This window comes from Penaeus monodon, chromosome 14 (genome assembly GCF_015228065.2).
Source record: "Penaeus monodon isolate SGIC_2016 chromosome 14, NSTDA_Pmon_1, whole genome shotgun sequence".
In the NCBI taxonomy this organism is placed as follows: Eukaryota; Metazoa; Arthropoda; class Malacostraca; order Decapoda; family Penaeidae; genus Penaeus; species Penaeus monodon.
This window is the reverse complement of record NC_051399.1, coordinates 31,303,792-31,318,791: the sequence shown is the minus strand read 5'-3', so window position 1 is coordinate 31,318,791 and position 15,000 is coordinate 31,303,792. Positions and strand designations below refer to the sequence as shown.

General features: G+C 37.6%; 2 protein-coding genes across 5 annotated transcripts in view; one reads left to right on the top strand and one right to left on the bottom strand.

Annotated features, from left to right (window-relative positions):
* The window catches only part of LOC119581043 (carbohydrate sulfotransferase 11-like), a 17,368-nt gene extending 6,476 nt beyond the window's left edge, over positions 1–10,892 (top strand). For both annotated transcript variants that reach the window (XM_037929340.1, XM_037929339.1), the window contains exons 3-4: positions 3,782–3,916; positions 5,163–10,892. In XM_037929340.1, coding sequence (XP_037785268.1) covers positions 3,782–3,916; positions 5,163–5,738 — 711 coding nt within the window. In that variant the 3' untranslated portion in view covers positions 5,739–10,892. The remainder of the gene's footprint in view (positions 1–3,781; positions 3,917–5,162) is intronic.
* An 878-nt stretch (positions 10,893–11,770) lies between these two features.
* LOC119581042 (carbohydrate sulfotransferase 11-like) overlaps positions 11,771–15,000 on the bottom strand; it is a 65,876-nt gene continuing 62,646 nt past the window's right edge. For all 3 annotated transcript variants that reach the window (XM_037929337.1, XM_037929336.1, XM_037929338.1), the window contains exons 4-6: positions 14,103–14,231; positions 12,888–13,198; positions 11,771–12,100 (exon numbers count right to left, since the gene is read on the bottom strand). In XM_037929337.1, coding sequence (XP_037785265.1) covers positions 11,872–12,100; positions 12,888–13,198; positions 14,103–14,231 — 669 coding nt within the window. In that variant the 3' untranslated portion in view covers positions 11,771–11,871. The remainder of the gene's footprint in view (positions 12,101–12,887; positions 13,199–14,102; positions 14,232–15,000) is intronic.

Below are 15,000 nucleotides of genomic sequence, written 5' to 3'. Positions count from 1 at the left end.
AAAGGAACATTATAACAACGATCACGGCAACAAGGATAATAATAGCCATGACACCAGCCATTATAAGTGGTAGGGATACAAAGAGTGGCTTCGAAATCCCTCTCACAAAGACTCAGGTGTGTCATAGGGTATCCATATCGGAGGAAACATCGACTTTTCACGGGCGGCGACAGGGAACGTGGCGCCACACTGCAGAGAAAGGGGGTTGGGGAGGGTAAAGGAAGGGAGGGAGGGAGGGAAGGATATAAAGGAGGGGAGGCAGGATAAAGGAAGGAGGGGAGGGAAGGATAAAAGGAGGAGGGAAGGAAAGGAGAGAGGGAAGAAAAGGAAGGAGAAGGGAGAGGAGGGAGGAAGGGAAGAAAAAAAAGGAAAAAAGAGTTGAGGGATGGAATGAAGAGGAATGAAGAAGGAAATGAAGAAACGAGGGAATGGGAGAAGGATGGAAGGGAAGAAAGGGTGAGAGAGAAAGGAGAGAAAGAAAGAGAGGAGGGAAGAAAATAGTTAAGGAGAAAGGCAAGGAGGAAGAGAGGGAAGTAAAGAGGAAGAGAGAAAAGGAGTATGGAATGAAGAGAGAAAATGCAGTCATTTAAAATACGTGAGAAAGGGATTTAATCAGGTGGCAATACCGAAAATCATGACGCAATCTGGTTTAGTTCGGTTGATCAGCTGTTATTTATCTATCTGTTTATTCACCTATCACTTTATTTATTTATTTGTTTCTGTTACTATCATTATTGTTGTTGTTGTTGTTTTTATTATTATTATCATTATCATTATCATTAGTTTTATATGTTAGTAGTAGGTTTGTTATCATTAATATTGTTATTATTATTATTATCATTAGCATGATTATTGTTATTACTATCATCATCATTATATTTATTATTATTATGATTATCATAGATTATTGTTATTATTATCAATACTATCATTATCATTATTATTACTACTACTACTATTGCTACTACTACTACCATTATCGTTAATCAATTTTGCTATCTTATTTAGAGGGGAATGAGAAAGAGATGGGTAATGGGTGGGTGGGGGGGAGGTGGGGGGGTGTCACGCGATTAGGGCAAAGGTAGTATGATTACTACCACGACGGCTCAAACATGAACCTACCGTTAAAAAAAAAGTATGATTCTGTCATGATTTGTAGCTGTGTTGTTTATTTATTAATTTATTTGTTTATTTATTTATTTACTTATTTATATATTTATTTTAGTCAAGAACACGCTATACTGGTCATTATTGTGGGTGGTAATAAATACTTTTTTTCTTGGTGATGGTTCTGTGTTAGGAGGGAAAATACTGCATCAACTGGATAATCACATGAGAGATATTATCTTGCCTACAATATCACATAATAGCAGTATAAACTACATTCCACATTTACATAAAACCTTAGTAACTTCATGCGGTACCCACATTTAGGCTAAATCTACCATAAGCCCCATCGCAATGCAGGTATTGAAGAACAAAATGGCTAATTCTTTAAATAACAATTAACAAATAGTTACAAATAAATTCATAGGTCCATAGTACTAAGCCTTTTCCACTAACCACTTTTCCATTAACAAAAACAAAAGAGCATCAAAATTCGATTATAACTAGAGAAAGGGATTATTCTAACCCTATGTCTGTTTAAAAATGAAGATCACAGTCTCGTGAGCTTGCTGAAGGTCACAGTGCGTGCCGTTCGTGTTTCTGCCTAAGATCTATATTGATTTAGGTTTCTGCGTCGATAACTGTCTTTTTTATTATTTGTAGTGTTCTGTATTTCCTCTTTTTTCTGGCTTTCTATATCTACAATAATTTTAGGTTTCTGCGTCGATGACTGTCTATCTTTATTTTCTTACTGCTTGTAATCTTTCATTTCTTTCATGCCTTCTTTATCTATTTGGTTTTAGGTTTCTGTGTCGATAACTGTCTTTTCTGTGTTTCTTCTGTATTTCTTTTCTTTTTTCTGGCTCTCTATGTGCATACTGACTTTAAGTTTCTTTTTTTCTCACAGCTTGTAATCTTCCATTTCCGGCCTTATTTATCTACATTGAATTTAGGTTTTTGAGTCGGTAACTGTTTTGTTTTTGTTTTTTATTTCTTATTTCTGGTCTTCCATATCTGAATTAATTTAAAGGAGCTTTTGTTTCTCATTTTTGTCTTTCCTTCTTTTTTATTGAGGGGGGAGGGGGTTAGATCGTGTGTGATGCTATTGCTGAATTGCCCTTTGTTAAAGTTCAAGATAGACTTTGGTTGGCTAATTATGTTAAGCGTCTTTGATATTATCGTACATCTAGAGAATAGCAGGTTGAATTTGTAGTAACATTAACATTAACATGAGGGAAAGCTAGTGTGATACGTGGGCGAAATTTAGTATGTAAGTTACAGTAACTTGGTCAACAGAAAACGCCGATGAGTAGTAATAGATACCTGTCAGGTAATGGTGAAGGGTGTGAGCAAAGACGTGTAAGGGAACTGAAAAAGAGAAAGATTTGCAAGTGGAAAAATTTTAAATATGCAAGTGTAGACAGATTTGAAGTATCACTGCATTAAGATATGGAAGGCAAGACAATTGATGTTACAGTAGCGCTAGCAGTAATATTAATGAATGATAATGAATACTAATGGTAATAATAAATGCTAATAAGGATAATAGTGATGGTGATGATAATGATAATGCTAATAATTATGATAATAGTAATAGTAATAATCATATTATAAATCTGCTTATGTTTCGTTAGGCTGTAAAGTTGTTATAATTTATATTATTATTGTTATTATTTATATTTTTATTATCATTATTATTATCATTATTAATATTATTATTATCATCATCATCATCATCATCATCATCATCATCATCATCATTATCATCATCATCATCATCATCATTATTATTATTATCATTATCATTATTATTTTCATTATTTATACTACTATCATTATCTATATTATTATTATCACTGAGTAAGTAGACAGTTTATGCGCATTTATTATTTACACGACAATCCGAGGGGGAAGGCTAAGAAGGAAGATAAGAGGGAAGGGAAAAGGAAGGAGAAGAAAGGGGGGAGGGGGAAAGAGAGGAGAAGGGGCCTAAAGAGAAAAGGGTGATGGGAAAGGGGAAACGAAGGGAACTTCAAGATAAAAAGGGGATGGGTAAAAAGAAAGGGAGGAGGAAGGGAGAGGAGGCTGGGCAATAAAAGGGGGAGACGGGAAAACGAGAAAGGGAGGGAAAGGTATAAGGAAGCGGAGGATGGGGGGAAGTTTAACGAGGAAAATGGGGGAGGTGGGAAGGGCCAGACGTGATGCTTAAAGTGAGATTGGAAGGGTGGATAGAAGGAAGAATTGTGAGTGAGAGGAGGTGGCAGCGCGGGAAAGGGAAAAGGAGAAGTGAGGTGAACATTAGAAAGGAAGAGGGTGAAGTAATAATGATAGTAATAAGAGTAATAGTAACAACGGTAGTAGTAATATTACTGGTTATGGTGATTATAATGATAATGGTAATGATGATAAAATAATAATGATAATGATAATGATAATGATAACGATAATTAAAAAAATAATAATGATTGATGGAAAAAAATGATAATAATAATAATTATTATTATAAAGATAATAATAACAACAATAATAAACACAATGTACTTACCAAGAAAGCCCCCCTCTCCCCACCCCACCCCCAAATGAAAAAAAAAACAAGAAAAACAAACAAACAAAACGAAACCTAATCAACGATCTTTTCTCCTGCGTGCAATAACTCCCTCTCCCACACCTGCAGGTTGCATGCACGAACTGGAAGCGGATGATGATGATTCTCTCCGGAAGGACGAACAAGACCGACCCGCTTGCCATCCGCTCTTACGTCCCGCACGTCGAGGGGGTTTTGCCCAGACTATCCTCTTCGCGAATGACGGTCAGTGGAGGTTCAGACGGATAGGGGATAAGGTTAGGTTAGGTAGAGAGGGAGGTTGGGGTTCCCTTGCATTCAAGGTCAAAGGTTAAGAGGGATAGGGGATAAGGTTAGGTTAGGTAGAGAGGGAGGTTGGGGTTCTCTTGCATTCAAGGTCAAAGGTTAAGAGGGATAGGGGATAAGGGGATAGGTAGAGAGGGAGGTTGGGGTTCCCTTGCATTCAAGGTCAAAGGTTGAAATGGAGAGATGATAAGTGGTTAAGAATAGGAAGTGAGAGGGTCGAGGTTCTGTTTTCATTTAAGGTCAGAGGTTGAGAGGGACAGGATACGTGGATAGGCAGAGAGGACGTCGAGGTTCTGTTTGCATTCCAAGGGTTGAAATGGATATTTGATAAATGGTTAGGAGTAGGAAGTGAGAGAGGTCAAGGTTCTGTTTTCATTCAAAGGTTGAGAGGGATAGGTGATATGCAGATAGGTAGAGAGGGACGTAGGTTTTGTTTGCATTCAAGGTCAAAGGTTGAGGGGGATAGGTGATAAAGGGATAGATAGAGTGGGGTGTCGAGGCTCTTTTTGCCTTCAGGGTCAGAGGTAGAAATGGATAGATGATAAGTGGATAGATGAAGAACTTTCATGAGTTTTTGTGTCACGGTCAGAGATTTAAAAAGATACATGATAACTAGTAAAAAGAGAGGGACATTTTTTTTTTTTTTTTTTTTTTACTTTCTAGGTAAAAGATGTTTAAAAAAAATGGTCCAGTTGCGTCGACATTCGGTAAAACAGAAATGTCAAGGCTCTTTTTTCCTACCGGAAATTATAAGGAATAAAGAACGTACATACAAACTCCTTCCTTAAAGTCGAAATTCAAAAGCATTGTTCTCTCCTACTCAGTTTTAAAAGGGATTAGATTTAGATGCTGATATTGTGTGAAGTCAAGGTTTAGGCTAATTTGTTAATATTTCATTTTCTTCATTTTTTAGAACAAGGTATTAGAATACTAGTTTTGTAAATAAAAGTAACTACAGGCTTAAAGTATTATTTGTAAGACTAAAGAAGACTTGAATTAGTGGTATTTTATTAATTTAATCACTCATTTATGTACGCATTAATTCCTTCAGTCTCCTTGGCTACTCGTCACTTCATTTATATCACGGTAAAGTGTTTCTGCTTTCTCTGTTTACTATCGAAGTAGCTACTACCTTAATTAAAGCCTTCTATACATTCCTTACACTGGTTTCCGATTCGACTTCCAGAGCTCACTACTTCATCACAAACTCCGAACGTACACCAAGTTCCTGTTCGTGCGCCACCCCGTGGAGCGCCTCGTCTCCGCCTACAGGAACAAGCTGGTCATCAACTCCACGTCGGCGGCAGACTTCAAGCGCAGGTACGGCGTCAAGATCCTGAAGAAGTTCCGCAAGGGCGACGCCGTGCAGAACATCTCGAAGACGGGCCACGGCGTTACCTTCGCCGAGTTCGTGTCGTACCTGATCGAAAAGCGCCACGACAGCCCGCAGAGCATGAACGAGCACTGGGCGCCCTACGTGGAACTGTGTCACCCGTGCTTCATCAAGTACAACATCATCGGCAAGTACGAGACGCTGGAGGAGGACGCTGAGTACGTGTTGAGGAAGATCGGGGCGCCGCCCAAGCTGCACTTCCCGCCGCTGGTCACGTCGAAGACAACCGCGCTCGTCGAGTCTCACATGAACACGCTCACGCCCGCGCTCAGGAAGAAGCTCTACGACGCCTACCGGCTCGACTTTAAGCTCTTCGGATACGATTATGTGAAGGAGAAAGATTATGTGACTCAAGAAAATGGCAGTTAGTGCTTTTAGATATGTGAAAACTTCTTTTTTTCAAAAGTAAACTTGTATTCACGGATGAGAGGCAGTGCGTTGCGAAAGCTGATTTTAGGTCTTTGTACAGCTATATATATATATATATATATATAAACACACACAGATGATTTTCCTGGATATCGCAGCGCCATTTTTGCCAATAGGTGATAGATACTGGAATTTAGTTCCTGTGCTTATTTTATAGTTTTCACGAATAGCGTCAGCATCTCTCCTTCACCTTATTCGTTAATGATATTCAATGCCCAAACTCAGTCCTACGCGTGTTAACCCCTTATCGAAAATCTGACATTAGTTACGAGACAAGGAATGAAAATGATTAAGAAAACCATGTGTGTGATGTTTGATATCGAGGTAATGGCTGATATCTTCCATTTCGTCAGAAAATATCCTTTACTAGTTCTTGGTGTTGAAAGAGGATGGGACAACTGCCATACGTTTGGTACAGTATTGCATATCTGCATTTACCATTTAATGAAAGATAAAGATTGTTGTTGATTTTAGTAAAACATTTCTGCTAGATGTCACAGCCTTAAAAATTGCAAGTGACAAGAAATGCAACGGAAGTCTGAATTTCCTGCCCACTACTTATCATCCGCTGAAGGCATTAAACAACCAGTTTTACATCTGTACAGGAATTTAAACTGTACGTTTATTTCCCATTAGGAACATAATGTTCATTTACAACATTACTGGAAGCTTAGATAATTGTGTCCCAAGTATGGTAGTCGGACCAAACCCTACGTAAAGGCAGAAATAATTTTTGGAAGATAAATAATAGAATACTGCAGTGTGTATTATTTTCATGGCAAGGAAAGTGTCACGAGATCTAAGCTGTGAAAAAATAATAAATCAGTAAATATGTGCAGAGAACTTGAAAATCCGTTTTCATGCAACTGTGTCAACTATTCTTGGAGATGCTGAAGTTATTCTCTTTCAATGTCCTTATTTTTTAAGTCCTTACTTGGCAACGATTTCCACGAAGGTTTAGAGAAAAGACGGCGTATACTGCATTTGATATCAGCCCCTTCCGCTGCCAGGTACCATTCTATCGAAAATGAAAGAGAATGAAAAGGGAAGAAGCTCGAAACCTTAATGACACGCGGTACAAAAGACATATACGGGTGCAGAATATTCACACATGTGGAGTTCTGGTTTGTTATCTCTTTCATATAAAAGCAATAATTGACGATGGAAGTGCGTTAAGTGTTACCGCTACCAGAGACTTGTGTGTGATTTACTATAATGTATTTATTTTCTTGTAACGATCTGCGGACGAAAGCCCAAGAAGAGGCGTTTTGAAGACATGATTATATGTTGGTTCCATTCCAGACAGGCTTCCTTGGAATGAATCCTCTTCGTTTAGGTCTATGCTTTATTCTGTAAAGTGAAAAATGATATCGTAAGTGAAACTGCAGAAAAATCATAGCAGAATGGAAATTGTGCATTGTACTCTTATCTGCCATTATACACAAAATCCAGAAATCGTAATTACAAGTTCATATCTTAATCAAATGCCAAGTAATTACGTCAATTGGTCGTTAGATCAGTTTCCTAAGCAGACGATCCATCCAGGATCATCTGTTAGAGTCAAGTGTAGTAATTACAAAATTCTGACAGAATACAAGCCTGTTTTACTCTTAGTACATCTGTATGCGTGAACCCAGTTCACACATTTACCTCTTCACCTAGTTACCAACCCCATTCATTTTCATCACATGTTTATAAAGAAAAAAATATTTTTAATTAATCGAATGTTCACGATATAACGAACGAAGGCAGGGTTGTGTGCAGTCGATGTAATCTGTGATAATTGCGTGACTTAATGAGGTGGCGAAAGGAGTTCTATAAATTTCTTGTAAAAATATTCATGTGGGAAAAAAATACTCGGTGTTGTATCTTTGTAACGATGTCCCTTCTCAACCTATGACAATACAGTAAGAAATGTATACAGATGACAGATACTAAGAAGATACTGTCTCACTCCTCGCCAAAAAAGCGAGAGAGAAAACGGCATGACTTGAACTTAAAGTGATGAATGTCAGCATCATGAACATTGTAAGCATATGAACAACTGTTATACTAATATCTCTTACACCCTATTTTAGATTTTTCTCCATGCAGCGATTTGGTTGGTAAATGTTGATTACAGTTATACCGCACCCGATGCCCTTAGCTGAAAGGATTTTAAGCAGAGGCTAACGAATGCTCTACCAACTTGCGGCTACAGCGATACTTCTAATTAATAGTTAGTTTCAGCTGCCTCAGAGCAACAGACGCAGCTCCTTTAAGCGAAAGTTTAGGCAGCAGTTTGGGTGTTCAGGCTATTTGCGTGTTCCAGAGCGCTAGCTGATGCTGTCTGCGAGTGCGAGCTGTCTATGGTTTTCTCATTTTCCTTTATTTTTCCCGTAAGAAAACTGGTATTGTTCTGATATGTAAGGCCGCAAGCTGATGTAATTCATAGTCGCACATGCATGGGAATCCTCTACAGCGTCCAGTCTCAGAGAAGAGAACACCTGGCAACTGAACATAACTGCGAAGTACTCCGATTCGCCATGTCGCTTTTGAGAAAGAAGGATTAAGTGGTGTAAAGCAATAAATTACCGTGTGAGTTTTCAGAATACTACATTAGTGTAAACAAAAGAATGAAGTATCAACTGACTGCAATAAGAAAAGAGAGACAGTTAAATTGCAGACATGGCAAATCGTAATACTCCAAAGAACAGGGTGAGTTGCCAGTTCTTTTTTTTCCTTGAGGCTGGATGCAGTTACATTGGATTTAAACCAAGAATCACCTGATTGCCAGTGAACACAGTGACGTATTCCCCGGCGAATATGGGAGCATCAGGTGATATGCTTAAGTGCCAGCTACTGAGGTTTAAGAATGCTGAAGCTGAAGTTTTATAAGAACACCAGCACATTAAAAAGTAAATGCTGTTTGAGTAAAGATAGAAAAAAATGTATTATTAAAAAATATATAGCTGTTGATCAGGGCAGTCTTCGGGAGTCTGTAAAATTCCTTCGACGGAAAGAGTATGTTAAATGATATGTATATTGTTTATGAAGTAAACAAAATGTCCTACAGACACTTCATTCCACACAGTAAAGTTCCGTTTGCATCAACTTTGCCACGCTCCCGAATCTGCCCTTGTAACTTACAGCTCTAGTTGATCTTCCATAATTATAGATTCAGATGATCTTTCAGCCGTATTTCCAGATATTAAGCCCAATAGTTCCAAACGAAGGTCCTATGATAATAAATAGTTCCAGGTAAGGTTCCCTGAACACTAGATCCAGGTCATGTACTTAAGCTATAGTTCCAGATAATTTTTTAAGTATGTAATTCCAAATGATCTATAAGGCATAGTGTCAGATGATTATTTTTAAGCAGTAGTTTGAGAAAATCTTTAAATAGTTCCAATTTATGACTGTTAAGCCATAGTGTAAGACGTCGACAGTCTATAAGCGATATTACCATGCAAGAGCTCATAAGCAATAGCACCATACAATGGTTCATAAACAATAGATCCATCTTATCTTCCGCAAGCAATAGTTAAACCTAGTGGTCCATGTTTTAACAGCTCTTTTAAGTGAGGGCTTTCTCAGTGGGAGTTCGCCCTGCTGTCGCCTCCAGTGATAGTGACAAGCTGAGTGAGAAGGAAGAGGAAGAGGTGGAAGATCCTTGTATGTGTTAAGTCAGATCTTCAGATGGCCTCTCCAAGACTGTCGACTGAGAAGACATTGTGAGCTTAATCATTCAGTTCAAGAGGTAATGGGGTGCCTTATCTCTTGGCTAATTCAATGCATACACATTTATAAAAAGAGCACACACAAGCACACACACACACACACACACACACACACACACACACACACACACACACACACACACACACACACACACACACACACACACACACACACACACACACACACGGAAACACAACCACACGCACAAAGTAAATAATGTATGCAAAACTGATTATAAATTATTGGCTCCAACATGTAAATTGTTCCTGACGGAGGCCTGCTGCTTAGTGCCCGCTGTGAACGAAACCCTACCGGCTACAGAGGAGCAAAAGCAACAGCCTGTAGGTAACCGCACCATCAACCAGGTAAATCTGCCAGGTAAGGAGTCGGGGATCCACCCTTTCTGAGCCCCAGGTGAAGACATATCGCATGAGAGACAGGTTGCAAAACATCGTAAATGTGACTGCTACACTGCACTTCATCGAGAACCATCTGTGATAATAATGTGTGCTCATCCTACAACTCAATGATAAATGATGTATGATAGAGGAAATTGCTATACAGTGTCTTAGGTTTCACAATAGTAACGTGAAGCCCCTTCGGTGTTTTAACCATAATCAGCATTAATTAACCCCGTGCAGTGTATATCTCGGTGACATGTGCTTTTATCAGCTTTTTCAGTGTTTCCCTTTGGCTTGTGAGTTAAATTATTACATTAAAGTTTTCTCCTGTGATTACAAAGGTGGGAGAACGAACGTATTTCTATTTCTCTCTTCTGTTTGTTTATTTGCTTTGTTTATGAAATTTATTTGTTTTTATAATCGATTACTCATTTCTTTATTACCTCAGAGCATGTTGAAAGTACTGGGTGTCTTCAGATTTATTTAATTATCTCTTCAAACCATAACAGAATACTTTTTAGTGGAAACCTGTAATCATTGTCCCATTCGTAATGACCGATTTTCGTATACCCAAAAGTGGCTGCTTCTCTCCCCACCCCACTTTTCTCCTTTTTTCAGTTTATCAAAATAGATATTCAAGTAACGTAAGTGACGACCTATGAATCCCGCCATCAAGGAAAAGAAAGTAATAATAACAAGCACATCATTCTGACTGGATCAGGAACTCTAAACGAAGAATTTTCCCGCCATTTTCGCGGGAAAAAAGAAATGGAATTAGGGATGGCTATCTTCCTGGTGACTTAGGTTAGACTAATTAACGCACAAAAGAATTCGTTCAACTGTAATATAGACATAAAGTATGCCTTTCCATATGAGGACAACATATGTAGCCTTATGCTTTGCTTATAAGCAACTGTATTTCTCTTTCAAGCAGATTTTTTTCATATTGGTATAATAAAGAGAACCAAGCCATTGATATCGCTTATTATCCTTTAGTCATTTTTGTTGGGAGCTCATTTTGTAATAAGCTTAAGACGGAAAGAAAAAAGGTATTATTGGTCACTACTTTGGGATTTCGTAACAGAGCTTTGTTAAAGAAAATGACCATAACATTGGATGAAAGAGTGAAAGATTAAAGGAACTTTCTCATTCCATTGCGTTTCTTGCAAAGTGAAGAACTATGGAATCCATAATAAATATTCAAAAAGTTATTTTTTCATCAAGAGCAACAAAGACTATAATATATGAAAAAAAAATCATAAAATTTTTATCCTTTAAGCTTAATCATTTGCTTATATGTGTAAGGATAAAAATCTTTATTCAACAAAGGAGACTGACCAGTTTCAGTAAAAATAATTAATGATACAGATATTTGAAGCAATAGAAAAATGTATATTGTATATGAGGCTGATTTTGTAATAATTTCATCTGTTTTAGATATTTCTGTGTATATATATGGGATATCCAACATGTGTGCTCATTTCTTAATCTATAACAGGTAACTTTAATACGACCACTTATATAGGAAATTCCTTTTAAAGGGACTGAAAGGTTTAAACAAGTCACAAATCACAAGGACTAACAGATCAAGTTCATCTCACGTAATTCTTGCAAATAAAAATACATGATATCATTCTCGCAAATGAAGATAACTGATATAACTCTTTCAGTTCAATATGATATAATTTTCTCAAAATAATCGCATCAGATTTTTTTCTCTCAAACAAATATATGTGAATTTTTCTTCTTCAAAAGCTACATAGTTTACATATTCTGCAATATCGTTAAGGATCTACCTCGTCATTAGGTTATCTGCTTATAAACGACACTTAGGTAATAATATGCATCGACTTTACATATGAATCTTTATTCAAATAATGACTATATCAAGCCATCTTAAAGTTTCTCATAATATTGTATTATTTTAGGGCATGTATACATATATAGATAATCTAAATAAGGTCCCTATGATGATAGCCAAATAATTCAAAATCGTCCCGATATATTTCAATAAGGTCGCGCTGCTGCTCGTCCGAAAGCATGTCAAAATAGGACTCGACAATGGCCGTCGTCTTTGATGGAATAATTTCAGGAAAGTGAAGATCCGGAGACGCTCCCACTTTTCTTAGGATGTACTCGGAGTCCTCGGCTAGGGTCTCGTACTTCCCTATGATCTGGTACCTGTGGATAGAGAGGGCATGGTGACTGACAGCTGATTGGTACGTGTGAGGGAAGGTGACATGGGAACTAACAGCTATATGGCACCTGAGAGTGAAGGTGACATGGGAACTAACAGCTATATGGCACCTGAGAGTGAAGGTGACATGGGAACTAACAGCTATATGGCACCTGAGAGTGAAGGTGACATGGGAACTAATAGCTGTATGGTACTTGAGAGTGAAGGTGACATGGGAACTGACAGCTGCATGGTACTTGAGAGTGAAGGGAGTGGTAGTGGTATGGTACCTGTAAGTAAAGATGTTATTGGACTTAAGAGAGGTATGGTACCTGATAATAAACGTGACATGGAAACTAACAGTGATATGGCACCTATACACAAAGATGATATGGAAACTAACAGTAGTATGGTATCTGTAAACAAAGATGATATGGGAACATGCAGAGAGGTATGGTATCTGTGAATAAATATGACATGGTAATTAACAGCGGTATGGTACTTGTGAAGAAAAGTGACATGGTAACTAACAAGCCTGTGAATAAAGTGGTAGCTAACAGGTGTGGTGACAGTGAATAAAGTCGACATAGGAACTAACAGGGTATGGTACCAGCGAGTAAAGATATTTATTGAAGATATCCACTGTAAATCGAATGCTCAAAGATAGTTTGCACTGACACCGATTTCTCTTATATTTGATCACATTTATACGATATGCTATAGCTTTGGTATAATATAAAGCAAGAAATGAAATAGATAACCAGATTCAACTAAAAGAGAATAAAGACTAACCTGACCGCACAGGGATGGCACATATCCGACACCGTCGCCCAGTGCTCATTAAGCTGGCTTCGCTTCGTGTCAATTAGATACGACACGAACTCGGGGAATTTGACACCATCGCCCGTGACAGGGACTTGAGCTGGGTCAATCCCCTGCCGGTATTTCTTTATGATTTTGACGCCAAAGCGCTTTTTGAAATAGGCTGAGGAGGTATAATTTTTCTGGAACTTATTTCTAAAAGCTGACAAGACACGCTCTATTGGGTGTCGGACAAACAGGAACTTAGTGTAGGTCTTTAAGCGATGGTGAATAGCGTCGGGCTGGAACGGTGTACAATAACAAGGGTTAATATATATATGTAGGATTCAATTGCTTGATGATTATATACGTAGGTATGGAACTATTAAAAAATACATATATAAATAACTGATTTACAGTTCTCAATTTTTATTACGGCATGAAAACAGGATAAAAAAAAGTTGAAATATAAGCATGTGATAGATGAAAAAACACTTAGTTACTGTCATGATATCAAAGGACACGATTTTTTTTTTGGCTTTACGAAAAAAAAATGAAAAAATAATGCCGCAGCAGGTGCAAACACGAAAAGACTAAATTAATAGAGTAAATACACTATATGCATGTATGTATGTATGTATGTATATATGTATGTATGTATGTATGTATGTATGTATGTATGTATGTATGTATGTATGTATGTATGTATGTAAGTATGTATGTACGTATGTATGTACGTATATATGTATATGTATGCATGTACATGTATATGTAAGTATTCAAATATCCGTATATCTTGAATTGGATCCCAGGCATAATGAGCACTGGATAAAAAGGTTAAAGAGAGGCCTAAGCCTAATGCTCAGCCGGACTCTTCCCCCCTCTTTGGGCTCACACTTTCTCCCACGGAGCCATGGCATTGAAGACGGCGCGTGCACGTACGTGTGTGTGTGTGTGTGTGTGTGTGTGTGTGTGTGTGTGTGTGTGTGTGTGTGTGTGTGTGTGTGTGTGTGTGTGTGTGTGTGTGTGTGTGTGTGTGTGTGTGTGTGTGTGTGTGTGTGTGTGTGTGTGTGTGTGTGTGTGCATGGGTGTTCATGTAATTTTTGCCTGTACTTGCGTCTGAATATCCAACGGTATCTACATCAGCATCTGCATCAGCATCTTCACCTCCACCCCCTACTACATCTCCATGCGCGTCTCACTTACCTCTAACTGGCTAAGCTTAGTGAAGACATTCGTCCTGTGCACGCTGTCTGAGCGAATGGACAAGGGCGACGTCTCGTTCGTTCTGCCTGTGAGAATGAGCATTACCCGTTTCCAGTTGGTACACGCCACCTGCAGGAAGGGATCGCGTGAGTTATTGAGTTCCAGAATAAAAGGGTAGTAACGGAAAGAAGATAATATCGAAAATAATAATTGCGTTAATCAAATAAATAATAATGTTAAATATACACGAACAGATATTATGAAAGAAAATGTAGGAAAAGAAAAAAAAAAAAAAATAGCAGCAAAAATAATAACTGTGTTAAGGTAATCGAACACACGTTGCACGCTACCTACCGGGGGGGGGGGATTAATTATCGAAAGAATAATTAATATACTACTTTATCTATAGACACTGATAGTAAAAAATAAGATGGTATTCTATAAAGGATATGAGATATGAGATAAAATAAGAGACAGTAACTGAAAAGAAACATATAAAACAAAATGATGTTGATAAACCAACAGATCCGACGGGAATATCAGATAACATGATAATAATAATAATGAAAAATCAGATAACATGATAATAATAATAATGAAAAATCAGATAACATGATAATAATAATAATGAAAAATGATGACAGTTAAAATACTATCAAGTTGATAAAGTATCTCAACAGCTATTCTGACACGAAGCATTGGGAAACGGCAAATATAATGCCAATAACAATACTAATAAACGAAAAATTAAAGCATAAATAATAACTACATAATTACAGTGACGAAGATGAATATCCTTCATTCCTTCCTTACTCCCTTATTTATATTGACGATCAGTAATTTTATGAATATCAAGTAACACCACCACAATACACACATACAAAAAAAAAAAAAAAAA